Source organism: Eurosta solidaginis, chromosome 4, assembly GCF_040869045.1.
Source record: "Eurosta solidaginis isolate ZX-2024a chromosome 4, ASM4086904v1, whole genome shotgun sequence".
Taxonomy (NCBI): domain Eukaryota; kingdom Metazoa; phylum Arthropoda; class Insecta; order Diptera; family Tephritidae; genus Eurosta; species Eurosta solidaginis.
Genome location: NC_090322.1, coordinates 168,634,139 through 168,655,439, shown reverse-complemented (window position 1 = coordinate 168,655,439; position 21,301 = coordinate 168,634,139). Strand labels below are relative to the sequence as shown.

The window sequence follows — 21,301 nt, the reverse complement described above, 5'->3', positions numbered from 1 at the left end:
GAAAAGCGAATTAAAAAACGATTATCCATTTGGATCACCAAAGGTAGACACATTTGATTCGTCTATGAATCCAACGGTGATGGAATAACCAGATTCAGTTTTTGATCATCATAGGGAAACTCAAATACCTAAATGCTGAGTGCAAACTCACTAAAACGAAGCCGCAATGCCGTACGACACTACCTTACATGGTCATATGTCGTCGACCCCCCCCCCCCCCCCCCCCCCCATGGGTCGCTTTCGCGTGAAGAATGTCGTCAACCTCAAAGATTTTTTGAGCTAGCGAAACGCGTTGCGAATTTAGAACATTGATACACGCCTTCGTCCTTCAATGAGATTAATCAATACACTAGGCACCAAGTCGATAATAGCTACACCACTCGGTGATCAGGGTTGAATCATGTACCTTTCATATTATTGGTTTATTGAGATAATTGTCACATACATTCGCATGCCTTGCGCCATGGCGACTCACACTATTAGTTATTTTGGTTGTGTACTATCAACTACCTACCAACCTACACATAATGTTTGCTCTTAGCATCGAAGCATCTACTTTCCTATCTGTACCTACCAGGGGACTCTCGCAAATCGAAATTCAGAACTTAACAACAAAAAGTTAAGCTATCGCACCCGGCGTTTTCTTTTAGGAACGGCAAGCCATTATATTCACGAAAATATATCGATACAAACATAACACGCTAAATCTACTAGAAACATAAGTGAGACATTTAAAGTGACTTACAGGCAATCTATGGTATATATCCTAATTCCTGCCAGTTAACCTCTCATCAGGCATGAAAGCGTGCAACCCTGAAGCTCGTTTTATTATGCTCCCCCATCTCAGAAGCCGGCGAGGCGCCGGTCATTATGCTGCTGCACCGCCTCGTCAACCTACATGGAAACAAATACTCAATTTTCATTTAGCACTGTATGAAAATAGGAAACTACTTACGCGTCTTAACTTTTGCATTAACGCCCCTGTTTGCGTTAAAAGGTTGGCTAGTAAAATTTGATGATGAGCACCACCACCGATGGGGTTATGTGTTTGGGCTGGTGCAATAAAATCGCATGGTATTAATCTTGTACCCGGAGGAATTAGTTGGTAAAAAGCGTGTTGACCATTTGTGTCTGGTTCAGCCCAAATAATTGTGCGCAACAATACCGACCACGCCTCATTATGGAAGGCTATAATTCCCGTGTTGTGGACACTTCGGTAATGACATATTTCTTGTCACGACGTTCTCTTATTCTGTAATGTTTCAACGCGCGATTCAAGGGTATGCGGTCCCCGGCCAATGTACTAAAGCCATTAGGCTAAAAAATCGTTGCCGCAGCTTCCGCGAGCTGATACCACCACTGGACGTCCCTCAGCACCTTCGCCGTCAATGGGCTGGAACAGATTTGTGCCGTAATCATCTGCAGCCATATTTCCAAATATATCGCTTTTACCAAAATAAGGCGCACCTATATTCCTCGGATGTAAGAGTGCGCGGCGGTGGGGTTGCGTTTTCGGATGGACTGCTTCCGCATCATATCCTTGTATATATATATAAATTTATGCTTAGAACAAACCTGAAAAAAATGCAAAACCAATAGAAACAGGTAAAGTCGCCATAACTTCTTTGAGATCTCAAACCCACCACTATGTGTGTGCTTCTATTGAGCGCGCTTCTTACTGATAGTGAAACGATTCCGCACTCTAATCGGCTCGCTGTTGTTATTGAATACCAGGCGATGTCTGACCGACCGGCACAGTAGTGTTGATGACATTACCGACTCCGGCTTGTTGCATCTTTTCTAATAGATACTGTGATTGCTGCAGTAGCGGCGCCGTTCAAATCGTTTGTATTTTCTGCCGTGTCACAAAGTAGGTTTATTTCCAAGCGCGTACGTAACAAACCCTGCACTTCAGAGTCAGTGACATCAGTATTCGCCACGATAAACAAAATCAATTATGGTCTTAGATCTGTAAATATTATGTCGCCAGGTTGTATGATGGTTGGATGCTTGCAGGGATTTTCGATTTCCATGCTCACAGGAAAGGGTCATTTCGGTTGTAACGCGCGCATTACATTTGTAAAATTTATCACGCCGTAAAAGGCGTGTCCAATATGCAGGTCCATTTCGAGGACTACGCGTATCCAAATGGAATATAAGTGTCAAGACATAACACTTTATTTCCTTTTACTGAGGGTAAAAATGTAAATTTTGCATTATCTGAATCTGTTTAGGTGTTAGTAGATATCGCTACAAGCGGATCGGCGGAATATGTATATGTAACACGTTGCGGTTTTGTTCGTTTTCATCGTTTTTGTTTAAAAATTGATTTAGGTTTTTCTGTGAGTCAAAATTGGGAAAATTTTCCTGATCACTTTTAAACTTTTGGGTCTTTTTTGGTTCTTTAAGCAAAAACGTTTATGAAATGGATTTACACATTTGCGTTACCTAAAACTACTACCCCCAAATGTTTCTAAAGGGTCGCAGCAGGAATTAATTTTTTTATATATTCGCATTTTTTTTGTATCTCCGAACCTTTTTGAATCCTTTAAATTCCTCTAAGAATTATCGAAAATAAATAAAATAAAGTGGCTTGTAAACTGTGCTGCGGCTCTTTTCGCCTTCACAACCGTATGGAGTGTGGTATACCCTCATGCTCGTGATTTGCCACTTTCATGAACCCCCTTTATTCCTCCTTACATAGCATCCAGTTAGGCTTTCTACCAATTACATTCCTTGTGCTTGCCGTGCCATTGAATGATTTTACGCTTTCGGCTTTTGGTTTGCATGTCGTACTTTTACATAATGACTACAAGCGTCTCCAACTCTTTACGACATAGTGATTGCATATCATTTTCATAACGTGTAATTGGCATTGTATATGGATCGACCCCATGTATAGCGGGTTCAGCTTTTGCAGCTTCCGCTTGAAGTTCTGCTTCAACTTCATCACCTATAACTTGTTCAATAGCCGTATCGGAATCATCATCGCCAATAATTTCATCATCACTGAGTATTGGTTCGTACTGGTCACCGCCAGGCGTCCCCGGTGTGTCATCGTCATCCAAAGTAACAGTTTCGGTTACTATGCCATGATTTAAGGATTCATTTGAACGCATATAGCTGCGTGATTTAAGTTTATAATGTACATCGTCTTCAGAATAGTCCGCATTATCAGGTGATCGTGGCCGTGTTGGTGAATCAATTGATGTCGGTGGTGGACGTGGAGGCCACTCATGAGCATCCTCGGCATCGGAACGTGAACGCTCTGAACGTTTGCGACGCTGACGATGGGGATAATCTGGACTGCGCGATCAATCCCGTGACAATTTTTCACGATCTCGTTCACCATGTAAACGTACATAATCTCGCTCGTTACTCTCAGAATGCATTCGCGTTCTTGGCGGTAATGAACATTCGGAAGAATGTGATGCCTTACGCATAACACGCTCACGTTCATCCCTTGAATGTACATAGTGCTCAACAGAGCTACGCCTCACGCCATACTCCATATCATCACGCTCATAATCGCCAACATTTGTTTTGTGAACCGAAAACCACATCACTTTGTATTGGGTCTTTCTATTCGCCTTGCTTGACTCTTCTGGCAAACTGGTCTCACGCGCATCTCCATCACTATCATTTAAATTACAAATATCTCCAGGACCTGCGGGTTCACAGGGTGATGGTGGTGGACTTGCGATCGGTTCATTCATCGAATTAGCTAAAATACCATACACTGCCAAAGCCATAGTACTATACCAGCCACGCAAAACTAAACCGTCAGTTGGTATTTTCTCTTGTGTACATTCTAAATGTATGCAATAATTTTGATTATAATTTAAGTGTCCCAAAATGTTCAAAGGCAGATGCACCCGGCATTCCCAAGTCGTTGACGAATTAGCTAAATACCATACACTGCCAAAGTCATAGTACTATACCAGCCACGCAAAACTAAACCGTCAGTTGGTATTTTCTCTTGTGTATATTCTTAATGTATGCAATCATTTTGATTATAATTTAAGTGTCCCAAAATTTTCAAAGGCCGATGCACCCGGCATTCCCAAGTCGTTGACGAAAAATTCTATATCGAATTTCGAAGGATTGGCTGCGCCAAGGCGCACACCACCAGGAAAGTCTGCTTGTACCCGGGCACCCAATGGAATTATGCACACCTGAGTGATATGCACTGGTTGTGGAAACTGCACAAGATCGAGATTGATATCCGTGTCCACTTCCTGTGAAAAAGTTGCAAAGAATAGTAGTTCAGCTGGATCTTCAGTCTCCACCATTTTGTGTTCAACGGCAGTTGGTACAATTTTTGTAAATAATGTGATAAAAATGTTATAAAAAGGTGTGTTTTAACACAAAATAGGTCGAATCGGCTATTAAAAGACAGAGTAAGTGCAATATTTCTTGCCAAGAAATGTTGCACTTATCCTGTCTGTCCAGCAACGCGTACAGTTCAAAAGAATTGAAGCAAACCGGTAAAATAAATCTTTCGATTCATTTTTGTTTTTGCTTCATTCCCTATACTGGAAGGCATATTTGTAACCAACGTATGTACATATGTATGTATGTATGCCTACTTGGTTCGGCATATTCTATTAGTGCTGCATCAAATGACGCACACTGATACCGAAAACCCGCAAAAGGAACAAAATCGGGATCGGCTTTTTTGACCCGGGCAGTCCCAAAACATACTTACGCACAAAAAAATAAAGGCAAACACCTCCTTAAAAAATTAATTGCTCTCATTTACAAACAAAAAAAAACAACCAAAAAAAAATTTTTTTTGATTTTTTGATTTTTTTTGCCGTCGGTACTGCCTGTTTTTTGGCGGGGGGCAGGGCTTGTTGTTTCTCAACAACAAACATCACAAACAGTCATTATAAGGGATCGGTACAAAAACGATCCGGGTCCCGAAATAAAAGAATCCCGACACGACAAAATCCCGAAATGGAAAAAAAGTCAACTGTTTCTACCGGCCTAGTGTGCTACTGCCCCAGTGACCTAGTTTTTTTCAAGGGCAAGCAAATACATATATGTATATATATACTCGCACACCACAAATTCACCATACCAGCTGTAAGCTAACCAATAAATACACGACAGGGCTGCATGCAATCTCATAATGATACGTGCAGATAGAACGCGTCGTGAAGAACGCATCGCCAGTCTGCATGCAAGCACCGGCAGTTGGTACACTTTCCAACTTAATTACGATTTGCGCTGCTCGTCATGAGCTTTCGAACGAATTAAATACATACCTTCGTCGGCCCCTACGCTTCGCTTTAAACTCGCTTTTATTCATCTATTTTAATATACGTTTTGTAATAAAACACCTTCGCTTCACCCAACCAACCTCACGGCCACTCGCCCTGGCACATCCATAAAATGCCACAGTCGCCCTGAGAGCGACACGACACGTTATACGCTGGAACGGAGACCTCGGCCTCTTCGTCCAGCCCAGAAAAACCTCAAAACCCTCGAGTCTGGAACGGAGACCTCGGCCTCTTCGTCCAACCAACAAAAAAAACCGCAAATCTGGAATGGAGACCTCGGCCTCTCCATCCGGAACGAAAAAAAAAACCAAAGAATAACAAAATGGTGCCACTCTGGAACGGAGACCTCGGCCTCTTCGTCCAGCCTTACTGGCCATCGACAATACACATATTACATTCTGAATTTCTATATTTAAGAATTATGTCTAATTCAATGGCAAGAAATATTCACTTCACTGTTCATAACCGCTAATTCTTTCATCTTAGCTCAGGTGGCATGCTAAGCAAGTCGAAAAGGATTCCCGGCCATTTTGCGTCGCAGACGAACGCTTCATTTAGATTAAGTTTAGTGTGTAAGTCTTATATTAATTTTCTCTCGTTTCAGCGGAGGTCATTGGCGAAAAACGATGTTGCGTATCGCAAGGGGGGCCGGCATATTTAGGCAGGATGCCTAACTTTTCCGCATCTGATTGCGACACCCCCCCCCCCCCAATGCAACTCTGCAAATCGATACTCGATACTCGAATTAATTTGTAACCACCCACACCATCACCGCCACATGCATGTGCATGCAAGTACATGTACGTGTATGTGTGCTTTTTGTCAGCACTCATGCATATGCATGTCGTGGTTGATGTGTGGGTGTCTTTCCCCTCCAAAACGGAGGATTTTGCGGGTCAACGGTTGTGGCTTGCTATACAACCGGCCTCTTTGATTTCAACAGCCAACCAGTTAACATCTGCCGCCAGCGATCTCTGCCGTATTTCTGCGTTTATTCAGGTAATATTGTAACTATTGCTAGTTTTACATTTACCCAATAAATCACATATATTATAACGAGAAATCTCGTCTATTTGCTTATTTTCATTTCCAACCCGCTTACTCCCGCTGAGATCGACCCGGTGCGCCCACCTCTCCAGGATTAGACGCACACCGGCCGAACAACCATGTTTCATCCTTTTTTTCGTATTTGGTATAGAATTATGGCATTTTTTTCATTTTTCGTAATTTTCGATATCGAAAATGTGGGCGTGGTCATAGTCGGATTTCGTTCGTTTTTCATACCAAGATAAAGTGAGTTCAAGTAAGCACGTGAACTTAGTTCATTAAAGATATGTCGATTTTTGCTCAAGTTATCGTGTTAACGGCCATGCGGAAGGACAGACGGACGACTGTGTATAAAAACTGGGCGTGGCATCAACCGATTTCGCCCATTTTCACAGAAAACAGTTAACGTCATAAAATCTATGCCCCCACCAAATTTCAAAAGGATTGGTTAATTTTTGTTCGACTTATGGCGTTAAAAGTTTCCTAGACAAATTAAATGAAAAAGGGCGGAGCCACACCCATTTTGAAATTTTCTTTTATTTTTATTTTGTTGCACCATATCATTACTGGAGTTCAATGTTGACATAATTTACTTATATACTGTAAAGATATTAAATTTTTTGTTAAAATTTGACTTTAAAAAAAAATTTTTTTTTAAAAGTGGGCGTGGTCCTTCTCCGATTTTGCTAATTTTTATTAAGCGTACATATAGTAATAGGAGTAACGTTCCTGCAAAATTTCATCATGATATCTTCAACGACTGCCAAATTACAGCTTGCAAAACTTTTAAATTACCTTCTTTTAAAAGTGGGCGGTGCCACGCCCATTGCCCAAATTTTTACTAATTTTCTATTCTGCGTCATAAGTTCAACCCATCTACCAGGTTTCGTCGCTTTATCTGTCTTTTGTAATGAATTATCGCACTTTTTCGGTTTTTCGAAATTTTCGATATCGAAAAAGTGGGCGTGGTTATAGTCCGATATCGTTCATTTTAAATAACGATCTGAGATGAGTGCTCAGGAACCTACATACCAAATTTCATCAATATACCTCAAAATTTACTCAAGTTATCGTGTTAACGGACGGACGGACGGACGGACATGGCTCAATCAAATTTTTTTCGATCCTGATTATTTTGATATATGGAAGTCTATATCTATCTCGATTCCTTTATATATGTACAACCAACCGTTATCCAATCAAACTTAATATACTCTGTGAGCTCTGCTCAACTGAGTATAAAAATTAATAAAACTAAGTAGAACGTATAAAAAGTTACTTATATTAAATTTTCAATATTTATTAATAATTAATTAATTATTATTAATTATTCATATTTAAATTGTCAATATTAATATGTATGTTAAAAGGAACTTAATAATACTAACTAAAACGTATTAAAAGTCACTTTAACATTACAGCATATTGTTTTTATTATGTGCCCAAAAAGTAGCATGTTCCTTTTGCATTCACTGTTGATTTTAGTGAGTGACAGGCGAAAGCAAACGATCGTGATCGCACATCGTTAGTGTCTGTGTGAAAATACGAACTCAAATTGCACAATTTGCAACTTTTGGCCGGCTCTGCTCTAAAAAATCACTTTGGCTGTTATCGCTTGTGGTCAAATATCAGAGAATCAAATATATTTTAAAATTGTAGGGTACCACCTGGTGAGCACACAGTAATAAGAGGCGTATTAACAGAAAGTTCTAGGGCGCCACCTGCCGAATTTATTTTAGGATATTTTAATATAGGAGGCATTGATTGCGTCGCCTGGCGAGTAACTTGTTACTGGGATATTTTCACATGAAAGTTATTTTCATTTTTTATAGCCATAAAAAGAGCGATAGGAAATCAAACTTTGGCTGTTTTGGTCAAGGAAAACCGTGAAATTTTCTAGCAAACTCGGTTTCGATTATCGCTTTCCTACATGGCCGGGGATAATTACACTCCCTCTTGTAGGGTAGCGAGATCCCAGTAGTGGATGGTAGGCGGTCTGTGGAAAAAATAAGTTTACTGAGGCTAGTTTTTCACTGTCCAATGGGGTTCACGCGGTAAGTCTCAACCAATAGTAGAAAACCTTTCCTGCTGTAGGTGGATGTCAGATGATGTATTTTGGCCTCAGTTTCCTCTGATCTAGGGAGAATTTATCCGGGCCGAGATCAGTGATATGGCCGTTTTCCAAAATGTTTCTTCCAACCGATTAGAAGATTGAAATTTTTAAAAATTTTGAGTGTTATTTTTAAATATACCTACATATCTCTTTTTTAATCGTGTTATTAAAATCGATTTTTTGAAGTCATCATTAGCTGTGTTTTTTTACTTCTATTTATATACGTTTACGCTTAAACTTTATATGGACTGCTAAGCGACAAACTTTAAATACACCTCTGAAATTGCTGCGCATAAAATTTGTCCTACTAAATTTCAATACGCATTATACTCAGATGTAACTAAAATATGTGTCTTTGTTTCACCCTCTACACTAATTCTATGTATTCTATGTGTGTCCACAATTCATCGCAACTGATTCAGCTATAAGTTATACCCTATGGCCATCAGAGGGTTGTGTCTCCGCTTTTCAGTACACCCTGTGCTGTTATGTTAGTTATTTAACCACTGCCGCTAGATGGGTCTCCTAAGCATTATCTAAGCGAGGATAGGCGTTTTTTTTTTCACGCGCAAACGTAAACGTATACGCGTGTGAAAAAAACACGGCTATTGTAATGCATTTTCAGAAAAACTAAGGTAAACATAATTCACTCCACTATTTTTTAGAGCTTTCGATTTCTTGTCGAACACAAGCGAGATTTTCGAGACCCGAGAAATCGAGAACTCGACTTCTCACGAGATTCTCGTGTCTCGGCGTCCTCGTAAATCTCGCGAGCTTCTCGACATTCTTACTTAATCGTTGTATGGACATCCTGCAAAAATCGCGAGTACTCCATGCATGTCGTTAAAAACGAGCAATGATCGGCTTACAACATGTTCGTGTAGAAACATGAGTTGGTCCATCGCTGCATTACAGTGGAGTAGAATGGTAAGTACTCCAGTGGACCACATGATCCAACGATTTTTGCAGGGCAGTATTTATACACTTGTTATATCTTTCATGAACATGAAATGGTATATTAACTTTGGTCCGATGTTTGTAACGTTGAGAAATATAGAAGATAGACTCACCATTAAGTATACCGAATTGATCAGGGCGACGAACTAAGTTGATATAGCCATGTCCGTCTGCCCGTCCGTCCGTCTGTCTGTTTGAACGCAAACTAGTCCCTCAAATTTTGAGATATCTCAATGACATTTGGCACAAGGATGTATTTTTGTATTATATTAGACATTTGTCGGATCCGGTAGGATCGGACCACTATAACATATATCTCCCATACAACCGATCGTTCAGATAAGACGATTTTGGTCATTCCTGCAGCAATTTAGAAAGTATAAACCTGAAACTCGGTGATATATATTCGAATATATCATAGAAGATATCCTGAAAAAATCACTTTGACCGCAGCTATATATAGTTATATCCCATACAACCGACCGTTCAGATAGAAAGATTTTTAGCCATTTCTCCCTTAATTTCCAATATAAAAACGTTAAACTTGGTGATATTTATTCTAATATATCATAGAAGATTTCCTGGAAAGATCAATTTGAACGGAGCTATATGTATATAATATATACCTATCCCATACAACCGATCGTTCAGATAGAAATATTTTTGGCCATTTCTCCCTTACTTTCCAATATAAAAACGTGAAACCTGGTGATATATATTTTAATATATCATAGAAGATTTTCTGAAAAAATCACTTTGATCGGAGCTATATATTGTATATATCCTATACAACCGATCGTTCAGATAGAAAGATTTTTGGCAATTTCTCCCTTAATTTCCAATATAAAAACGTTAAACTTGGTGATATTTATTCTAGTATATCATAGAAGATTTCATGAAAAAATCATTTCGATCGAACCTATATATAATATATATCCCATACAATCGATCGTTCAGATAGAAAGATTTTTAGCCATTTCTCCCTTAATTTCCAATATAAAAACGTTAAACTTGGTGATATTTATTCTAATATATCATAGAAGATTTCCTGAAAAGATCAATTTGAACGGAGCTATCCCATACAACCGATCGTTCAGATAGAAATATTTTTGGCCATTTCTCCCTTAGTTTCCAATATAAAAACGTGAAACTTGGTGATATATATTCTAAAATATCATAGAAGATTTTCTGTAAAAATCATTTCGATCGGAGCTATATATAATATATATCCCATACAACCGATCGTTCAGATAAGGGGGTTTTTTTTTGCCATTTTTTATACTCAGTTGAGCAGAGCTCACAGAGTATATTAAGTTTGATTGGATAACGGTTGGTTGTACATATATAAAGGAATCGAGATAGATATAGACTTCCATATATCAAAATAATCAGGATCGAAAAAAAATTTGATTGAGCCATGTCCGTCCGTCCGTCCGTCCGTCCGTCCGTTAACACGATAACTTGAGTAAATTTTGAGGTATCTTGATGAAATTTGGTATGTAGGTTCCTGAGCACTCATCTCAGATCGCTATTTAAAATGAACGATATCGGACTATAACCACGCCCACTTTTTCGATATCGAAAATTTCGAAAAACCGAAAAAGTGCGATAATTCATTACAAAAGACCGATAAAGCGACGAAACTTGGTAGATGAGTTGAACTTATGACGCAAAATATAAAATTAGTAAAATTTTGGACAACGGGCGTGGCACCGCCCACTTTTTAAAGAAGGTAATTTAAAAGTTTTGCAAGCTGTAATTTGGCAGTCGTTGAAGATATCATGATGAAATTTGGCAGGAACGTTACTCTTATTACTGCATGTACGCTTAATAAAAATGAGCAAAATCGGAGAAGGACCACGCCCACTTTAAAAAAAAAATTTTTTTTAAAGTAAAATTTTAACAAAAAATTTAATATCTTTACAGTATATAAGTAAATTATGTCAAGATTCAACTCCAGTAATGATATGGTGCAACAAAATACAAAAATAAAAGAAAATTTAAAAATGGGCGTGGCTCCGCCCTTTTTCATTTAATTTGTCTAGGACACTTTTAATGCCATAAATCGAACAAAAATTAACCAATCCTTTTGAAATTTGGTAGGGGCATAGATTTTATGGCGTTAACTGTTTTCTGTGAAAGTGGGCGAAATCGGTTGATGCCACGCCCAGTTTTTATACACAGTCGTCCGTCTGTCCTTCCGCATGGCCGTTAACACGATAACTTGAGCAAAAATCGATATATCTTTACTAAACTCAGTTCACGTACATATCTGAACCCACTTTACCTTGGTATGAAAAATGAACGAAATCCGACTATGACCACGCCCACTTTTTCGATATCGAAAATTGCGAAAAATGAAAAAAATGCCATAATTCTATACCAAATACGAAAAAAGGGATGAAACATGGTAAGGTAATTGGATTGTTTTATTGACGCGAAATATAACTTTAGAAAAAACTTTATAAAATGGTTGTGACACCTACCATATTAAGTAGAAGACAATGAAAAAGTTCTGCAGGGCGAAATAAAACACCCTTAAAATCTTGCCAGGTATTACATATATAAATAAATTAGCGGTATCCAACCGATAATGTTCTGGGTCACCCTAGTCCACATTTTGGTCGATATCTGGAAAACGCCTTCACATATACAACTACCACCACTCCCTTTTAAAACTCTCATTAATACCTTTAATTTGATACCCATATCGTACAAACTCATTCTAGAGTCACCCCTGGTCCACCTTTATGGCGATATCTCGAAAAGGCGTCCACCTATAGAACTAAGCCCCACACCCTTTTAAAATACTCATTAACACCTTTCTTTTGATACCCATATTGTCCAAACAAATTCTAGGGTCACCCCTGCTCCACCTTTATGGCGATATCTCGAAACGGCGTCCACCTATGGAACTAAGGATTACTCCCTTTTAAAATACTCATTAACACCTTTCTTTTGATACCCATATTGTACAAACAAATTCTAGGGTCACCCCTGGTCCACCTTTATGGCGATATCTCGGAAATGCGACCACCTATACAACAACCACCACTCCCTTTTAAAACCCTCATTAATACCTTTAATTTGATACCCATATCGTACAAACACATTCTAGAGTCACCCCTGGTCCACCTTTGTGGCGATATTCCGAAAAGGTGTCCACCTATAGAACTAAGCCCCACACCCTTTTAAAATACTCATTAACACCTTTCTTTTGGTACCCATATTGTACAAACAAATTCTAGGGTCACCCCTGGTCCACCTTTATGGCGATATCTCGAAACGGCGTCCACCTATGGAACTAAGGATTACTCCCTTTTAAAATACTCATTAACACCTTTCTTTTGATACCCATATTGTACAAACAAATTCTAGGGTAACCCCTGGTCCACCTTTATGGCGAAATCTCGAAACGGCGTCCACCTATGGAACTAAGGATTACTCCCTTTTAAAATACTCATTAATACCTTTAATTTGATATCCATATCGTACAAACGCATTCTAGAGTCACCCCTGGTCCACATTTATGGCAATATTTCGAAAAGGCGACCACCTATAGAACTAAGGCCTACTCCCTTTTAAAATACTCATTAACACCATTCGTTTGATGCCCATATTGTACAAACAAATTCTAGGGTCACCCCTGGTCCACCTTTATGGCGATATCTCGAAACGGCGTCCACCTATGGAACTAAGGATTACTCCCTTTTAAAATACTCATTAACACCTTTCATTTGATACCCATATCGTACAAACGCATTCTAGAGTCACCCTGGTCCACCTTTATGACGATATCTCGAAGCGGCGTCCACCTATAGAACTAAGGCCCACTCCCTTTTAAAATACTCATTAGCACCTTTCGTTTGATGCCCATATTGTGCAAACGCATTCTATAGTCACCCCTGGTCCATCTTTACGGCGATATCTCGAAAAGGCGTCCATCTATAGAACATAGGTCCACGCCCTTTTAAAATACTCATTAATACCTTTCATTTGATACCCATATCGTACAAACGCATTCTAGGGTCAATCCTGATCCACCTATATGGCTATATCCCTAAATGGCGTCCACCTATAGAACTATGGCGCACTCCCTCATAAAATACTCTTTAATGCCTTTCATTTGATACACATGTCATACAAACACATTCCAGGGTTTCCCTCGGTTCATTTTCCTACATGGTTATTTTCCCTTATGTTGTCACCATAGCTCTCAACTGAGTATGTAATGTTCGGTTACACCCGAACTTAACCTTCCTTACTTGTTTATTTTATATTTATCTTAAAAATCGTTTAGGTATTTAGGCACAGCCGAAGACAGTCCCGTCCTTACTTGTTTTTTTTTTATTTATGACTTTTTTATTGATTATATTGCTTCAATGACATTTATCTCAAAACATATTTATTATACATATAATTTTGTTCGCAATATTTTATTTTTCAACGAGACATCAAGAACACGGCTTCTGGCGAGATTCTCGAATCTCGAATTGCTCGTAAGGATCGCGAGATTTTCGAATCTCGAATTACTCGCGATCTTCTCGACTTTCAATTTAGTCGCTGCATTGGCAATATTCTATACATTTCGGGGTTTTTTACTTGTAGTTTTGCGGACATTTTGGCTTGTGCTCCAGAAGAAATCGTAAGCTCTATATAAAACAGCCAATGAATCGATTAAGTTGAATGTCGAGAAGCTCGCGAGCCTTACAAGTAATTCGAGAATCTCACGAGCCTTATGAGTAATTCGAAATTCGAGAATCTCGCAAGAAAGCGAGACTAGCGGGAAATCTCTTCTCGAATATGTTCAAGAAATCGTAAGCTCTACTATTTTTTGATTTCAAAAATTTTGAAATTCATCCCTTTCTCATCTCTATTCCTATATTTCTGCTAATAACAGAGATAAACAATCTTTGCAGAAATCCCTTTGGCTGTTATCGCTTCAAATATCCTGTGCAGTTGTATTGCACCATCTGGTGAGCAAACCATAAGTACGGATGTTTTAACAGGAAGAACTATGGCGCTACCTTTCGGATTTATTCTGGGACATTTTAACATAGGAGGCATTGTGTGGCGTCTCCTGGCGAGTAAAATTGGAAATGGGATATTTAACTTGAATGTTATTTCTTATGTTATTTCATTAAAAAACAATTGTAAATCTCTACACTGCTTCCAGTTTACATTAATATTCGTAATCACAGTCCTTGGAAATATAAACAATGGAAATGTGCTTTATAGCAAGATTTAAAGGACAAATGTAAACTTCCATAAAAGGACAGAATCGAAGCTATAACATCGTCCTGGACTTTTTATATTAGCAAAGGAAGCTTTCCGTATTACTTTAACATATCTCTACAAAAGGTTTTCTGTCGGCGGCTCGGTAGAAACCGCAAGCCCAAACCGTACAAACTACGTAGCGTGGCCCAACTTTAACTGAAACTAAACTCGCACTGAAGAACTTGGCCTTAGTTGAAGTCGGCAAAATGGCACGGTTAAACTCTTGTGAGTCCCCTTCTGTAGTATATGATATTGGTACAGTAAAACAAGCAGAAGACCTGAATAATTCAAGTCTTGAAAGTCGTAGAAAATCCACACCCAGCAGATAATTACTGATGGTGTGGGAAAATTGGATAAATTTGCTTTCCATCGAGTCCTAAATATTGCAGAATAATAATCGTCCTCTGTGGTTCATTTTATTTTACCAGAGAAAATTTCCACAATTGTGTCTCTGATTTTACATTAAATATTAGTAAATCTCTACTCTCCTTTCCAGTTTACATTAATATTCGTAAACGTAGTCCTTGGAATTATAAGCAATGGAAATGTCCTTTATAGCACGATTTAAAGGACAAATGTTAACTTCCATAAACGGACAGAATCGAAGCTATAACATCGTCCTGGACTTTTTATGTTAGCAAAGGAAGCTTTCCATATTACTTTAATATATCTCTACAAAGGGTATTCTGTCGGCGGCTCGGTGGAAGTTGCATCAAAGAGGATAATATTAATCGCATCCTCTTTCGTCGCATGCTCATACTGTACGAACACCGGTGCACCTTCCAAGCGGAGTTCACCGAATTTAGGAACTCGTTGGAATTGATTTTATTTAGTGGTTAGATAATTTATCATCCACTCGGATAGCCAAGCAACTATTAAAGCCCTGAACTGTGGATGGGGTCTATGCGTACCTGACCGTTATTTCTATCTATGAGCTATTTAACCGCGCTAAGAGAAACTCTTATGAACGACAGGCTGAGATTATTCGCTTCTCCAAGGCTTATTTAACAATTATGGTTTGGGTTTTTATAGGCCACCGTCCAATGGAAGTATATACATACGATGCGTCTTAATACACAGAAAACTCCTTGCTGCTACATCTACTTGGAGGGAATCATCAAGTCACTAAATATGTTATGTAATGTCACAACGGACCTTCATGTTGTCAAAGTGAGCTTCCACTGCCGGGATGACTACCGCTAAACCTAACCTAGCCTAGTGTAGTCGGCGGGTATCGGTGCAGTTAAGTCAAATATGTGAATCTAGAACGCTTAAATAAGGCGGACCACAGGGTGCTTTCTGATATCGTCCTTTACTTAATATCTACATATCGAGCCCCGTTCCCCACCGGAGGGAATCACTTCGATTTCTTATGTAGATGCCCGCACAATAATTGCAATAGGGTACAATCATTTAATAGATAAGCTTAATTCCAAAATTAACGTTAAGTTCCGTCATCTTCCTAGTTTTTTCATCTTGCATAATTTGGCATTGTCGTGGCCGTCTTCTACACGTCGTGAACATCCACGTCGACGGAATCAAATCCCGCAACAAATTTGAACTGATATTTGCTAGCAGGCTCAGTTCCAATGTACATGCAATCGCAACTGGAAAAACACGAGGTGTTTTTAGCCTAATCTAAACAGAGTCAAACAGGGTGAGACTACCGCCCCTAATAGCAACATTTCTTTGGTAAAATCGTTTTGAAACAGCCAGTTTCCTTGGACTCCCGTTAGAACATTTCGGACTAATCGAGAGATGTCGTGTCTATTGAATGCGCCGAAGCGTTATTAGAACTACAACGATGAAGATAACGCCTTAGTTACCGCGATCACGAGGACGTCAAGGTGTTGTGTAGCGCAGTATGTGATCGGATTTTTCCTAGGGAAGGAGCAGGCTGGACGACCTGGAAGGTTCATCAACTTCAAGGAGTCACTAAGAGAAGAAGAAATAGATCGTAATCGGGAAGAAATGATGACTTAACCAAAATCGCTTGAGAGCCCAATTAAGAAATATATAGAAAGGAATATCTTTATAGCATCTGGACAAGAGTTTTGGCTCGCAACAATAGTGAGTCCGCACAATCTGTGGGTTGCCAACCACGATAAATTTCACTGACCAAAATAGTTCAGCTCTACCAGATGCATTTTATTTATACTTTAATTAGATTTAAGAAAAATATAACAGAAATTGAGAAACCTTTTTTGAGTAAATTTTAATTCTTTATTTTTTTATAATTTTTTCTTTTTTTTTCACGTATATAAATATAAATTTCTTTTTGGAATTGGTCCTTTATCTCCTTCGACAATCGTATATAACATACACATTTTTTTTTTTATTTCTAAGTTAACTATTTGAATGTATTTGAGACAAAAACTCCAATTCTTTCAGCGAGCCGGTACACTGCATGCTCTGCGCCTATGTCCTCTATGTCCCATATATCCTTGATGTTGTTTATCTGGAGAGCTATCAAAATACGGGCAACCAGTTAAAAGCCTACCTGGCATACAGCCAAGACACGTTAATGCTGGAACATTTCGTTGTGCTCTAGCAACACGATTATCTGCCGGCTGAATGTGCCGATGTACGTAAATGGGCGGAACAACTTGAGAATGTGAGTGACCTACAGAGTCTGAGCGAGCTCGAGAATGTGAACGAACTGGAGAACACGAATGAGCTCGTGAATGTGAGTGGTCTAGAGAAGGAGATCGACGTCGAGAATGCGATCTGTTACGTTCTTCTGTTCCACGTTTCTTACGGTATTTCTTGCCTTTCTGCTTCTTTTTGTGATGACTCTCATGCCTGCGCGCATCATGACCGTTGTGGTGATGTGGCTTGCTACATCTGTCAACTATATATGTAGAACAAGGAGCTCCTTCTCTAATATGTGATCGCGGGTGCTGATATGGTTGAATGGGAGGATCTGTTGGGAGGCTGGCGCCACGAAAAAACCGTGTATACTGGCACATTTGTTGTTGATGAGTTTTTGAATGACCACGTGAATTTCCCCTAGAATTACCGCGTGAGCGTCCACGTGAATGACCTCTAGAATGACCGCGTGAGCGTCTACGTGAATGCGAACGTGAACGAGAGCGATCACGTCCCCGTCGATTGCGACGCCCATGATGACGTTTTGCATGTTTCGGAGGTTGCTCAACAATCAATTCTACATCACTGTCACTGTTCGAACTTGAACTCGAACTTGAAGTTGTGTCCGAGCTGACGCTTGAACATGAACTTGAGCTGGAACTTGTAGAGCTACTTCTGTGTTTTTTTTTTATGTGACTTGTGCTTCAATCTCTGCACTTGGCCAGCCTCTAAGCGTTTAATAGCTTCATTTAGCAATTTTTGTGCTTTGTATGCTTTCTTTATAGACTTTCGCAATAGCTTGCATTCATCGGAAGATTTCATCGAAGTATCTGCATCCGGCTTGTGGCTACAACACACCTCTGGCGCAACCATCTCGACTTCGTCCATTTGCTGCAATTGTACGTTGTCGTAGAATATTTACAAAATAAACTTTTTCTTTGTATCAATTTATTTGCTTTTCACCTTATCTGTATATGGTCCGAACTGCCTTCGCTTTCGGCTGCTTGCCCGCCGGCATATTTTATACACAATCAAAACGTTGCCTAAACGTTTCGCAGTCATGCAGGGAACATAGATATGATCGTTTTCAAATATTTTAAGAACCAGGTCTGTCCAGTTAGGTTCCGAGCGTATTCCGGCTTTTGAAACCATACAAGGCCTTTTCAAACAATCATAACTATTTTGAAATTAGTTGTTGGGTATTTTATGCTTGTTTCTCGGACTGTTTTGCTTCTTTTTAGATCAAAAACTTATCTTATTCTAGAGCTGCCTTATTTTATTCTATTAGATCAGTTTCTATATTTCTGAGACCCCATTTTCGATGCGGTCCCAATTTTCGGGCCCCATCGGGTTGAAAAGCTCAGAATATTTTCTTGACTAAAATCCTCCGATCTGAAGGTTGGAGGGGTTGAATAAATCGGTTCCGCTGCAGTCGGGCTAGTACCGCAGGCATATCCACACTCCCCTAAATTTTTGGGGGGTTTTCTTGCACCAAGTCTTAGTTCATTGGACCTTATTCCCTTTTTCGGTTTTTTAAGACTAGCTTTTCGACACGAACCCTGTTTTCTGAACCAAACCAGGGAACCAAATTTCGATTGCTAAAGCCCGTTGCCGATTTTCCAGAACCATATATCAATTCGTTAGACTCTATTCCGATCGTGGTTTCTATTGCCCAAGCTCCATTTTACGGTTTTTGGTTTTTTTTATGCATTTCACCTTTCAGCCATTAAGTAGTCCGTTTTTCGGCTAGAGGCATGTTTTTTTGCTTTGAAGCAACCAAATTCCGGCTGCTCTAGAGCGTGGCAAATTTTTTTTTAAAAACAAGTCTCAGCTCATTGGAACCACTGCACCTGGTTTCAATTAATTTAAGAGTCCCCGGATTTTAGACTACCTTTTTCATTTTAATCGAGTTTTCTGTTTTTAAGAAATCTAATTTATATATATGTTCCTATAACCAGTCACCACAAGCACACTATTACGGATCTGGTTACTATTCCTCAGTCACTCCGTTTGTTCGTTTTCTTAGACCCGCTTTTCGATTCTTGATAAACCCGGACCCAACGTTTATTTACAGTACCCGGTTTCGCGAATATGTTCATCACTATCGTCAATAACTAAAATGCGATAACTCATATGCACGTCAACGTTTCCAAACGTTTTCGTCTAACACTTGTTGTTGTTTGCAGTGCAAGTTGCGGTAAATATATGTGAGTTGTTGATACCCCTTAAGCTGATGTTGATAACAATAGCGACATCGCGACGGTGTGAAAATATTGTAAACAAATGCATAATTAGTATATCGCACATGTCATTACAACAACAAAAGAAAATAAAAATTCAAAGTTACCTATTGTGATGAAATACAAAATCGTTTATTTGTACATGTGTTTGTAGGGCTCGATGACAAATACCGCCAACGGGTACAGTGGTACTAAATACACCCGGTTTAGTTTAGATCTCGATGGCGCCCTTGGTAAATAATAGGGGGACTCATGTAACCGTATAAATGCCTTATAAAGTGTGTAAACGTATAAATTTATCTAGTTTACGCACGAGCTGTCAAATTTTGTATGAAAAATCATTTACACAATTTGTATAAATTTACGCGCACATTTCATTGTGTAAACGCGGTAAACTCAAAGGAATGCAACCTTGCAGACATTACAGCCGGCATTTTCATCAGAAATCTCCAACATCAGCAAGTAAAGGCGTTTTAGTTTTGATTTTTCACTTAATCTTGGTATTTTTTAATTTGTATAACAATCAAAAAATTTTTTTTTGGCAATAATACAGCTGAAAAACAATCAAGTTTATCAAGAGTATTACTAGGTGCGTTCATATAACCGCGTGTGTAAATGGATATAATTTTACACCTTATAAGTTTATATGCTATCATGAGTCCCCCTAATGTAAACGCGTATGTGCAACATAACTGCCGCAGCGTAATGTGATGGGATCATAATTAAGTGAAGCGTGTGCCGAAGTACGCCACAGGGGTGTGTTCTATCTTCCTTTCAGGGGTGTGTTCTATTTTCTTTCTTTCGTATTGTCTGAGGCGATAACTAGGTGAGCTAAATCATGTGGATTGGCTGTCAACCCTAGAAAACGGAACTAGTTCCTTTAACCAGTAGATATAAGGTATATGCTTACCAGTCTTCATGTTCCTGTGGTTGTTTTTATAGCCGCAAAATATTCCCTGAAGCTTAGCGGATATCTCTTCATCTCAATCGGCTAGGAGGATGGAGCCGTGTGTAGAAGTCCACGAAAGTGGGAAAAGCTGCTGGTCGCCATTCACCCAGAACGATTCTTTTACATGCGGTTCAAGCAGCTCACTACTTCCGGTCGCTTGCGGCCAAGTATCCTCTGGGTAGCCACTAAATATCCGTTGCCACTAAACATCCGTTTAGTGGTGAGCTAATGTGAGAAGGCGACAACCTGGCTAGGCCACTCTAACATAATCGGTTTAAGGGCTACACGGGGGATCTCCCATCGGCAGCGTCTGTTCACCACCAGGTGCGGCTGCAAGCGGGCGTCTGTCTTGGAGCAAGCGGCTCACTATATAAACGTGCAAGTAATATTTTCACCCCCGCTGAGCGGGTTGTGCGCTGAGCTTGGGACCCGCCACGTCAAACCATACTCCAATGAAAAGCAACAACAAGCCACGGATGAAAAGAACACTCTCTATTGATGACGACCATGGCAAAGGTTTGAAGAACAATGAATTGAGGGCATGCACCTGGAACGTCCGCTCCCTGAATGGGATTAGTGCAGATGACCGGCTGGTTGATGTCCTCGTCAAAGCAAAATCTGACATCACCGCCATCCAAGATGCGTTGGACGAAGCAAGAGAGAAGATTCAAAATTGTGAGATCTATTGGAGTGGCCATACAAATAAGCACAGCTTCGGCGTCGGATTCGTGGTGGGAGAGAGACTTTGTCGCCAAGTATTGGCGTTCACGCCTGTGGACGAGCGTCTCGCCGCTATCCGAATAAAAGCAAAATTTTTTAATATATTATTCATCTGCGGCCATGC

The 21,301-nt window shown here is 39.6% G+C and overlaps 1 protein-coding gene and 1 long non-coding RNA gene across 2 annotated transcripts; both read right to left on the bottom strand.

The window, feature by feature from the left end:
• Positions 1 to 787: 787 nt before the first annotated feature.
• Positions 788 to 2,931, bottom strand: LOC137248322 (uncharacterized). Its single transcript, XR_010952152.1, has 3 exons — positions 1,644 to 2,931; positions 956 to 1,575; positions 788 to 894 (listed from the first exon to the last, which is right to left on the bottom strand). It is a non-coding gene; the product is annotated as an uncharacterized lncRNA (long non-coding RNA).
• A 13,948-nt stretch (positions 2,932 to 16,879) lies between these two features.
• On the bottom strand, positions 16,880 to 18,299 carry LOC137248321 (arginine/serine-rich protein 1-like). The gene is given in 2 exon segments (XM_067779191.1): positions 16,880 to 17,963; positions 17,965 to 18,299. Coding segments are annotated over 2 exon segments (1,089 nt in total). The 5' UTR covers positions 18,157 to 18,299; the 3' UTR covers positions 16,880 to 17,066.
• Between the last annotated feature and the right edge of the window lie 3,002 nt (positions 18,300 to 21,301).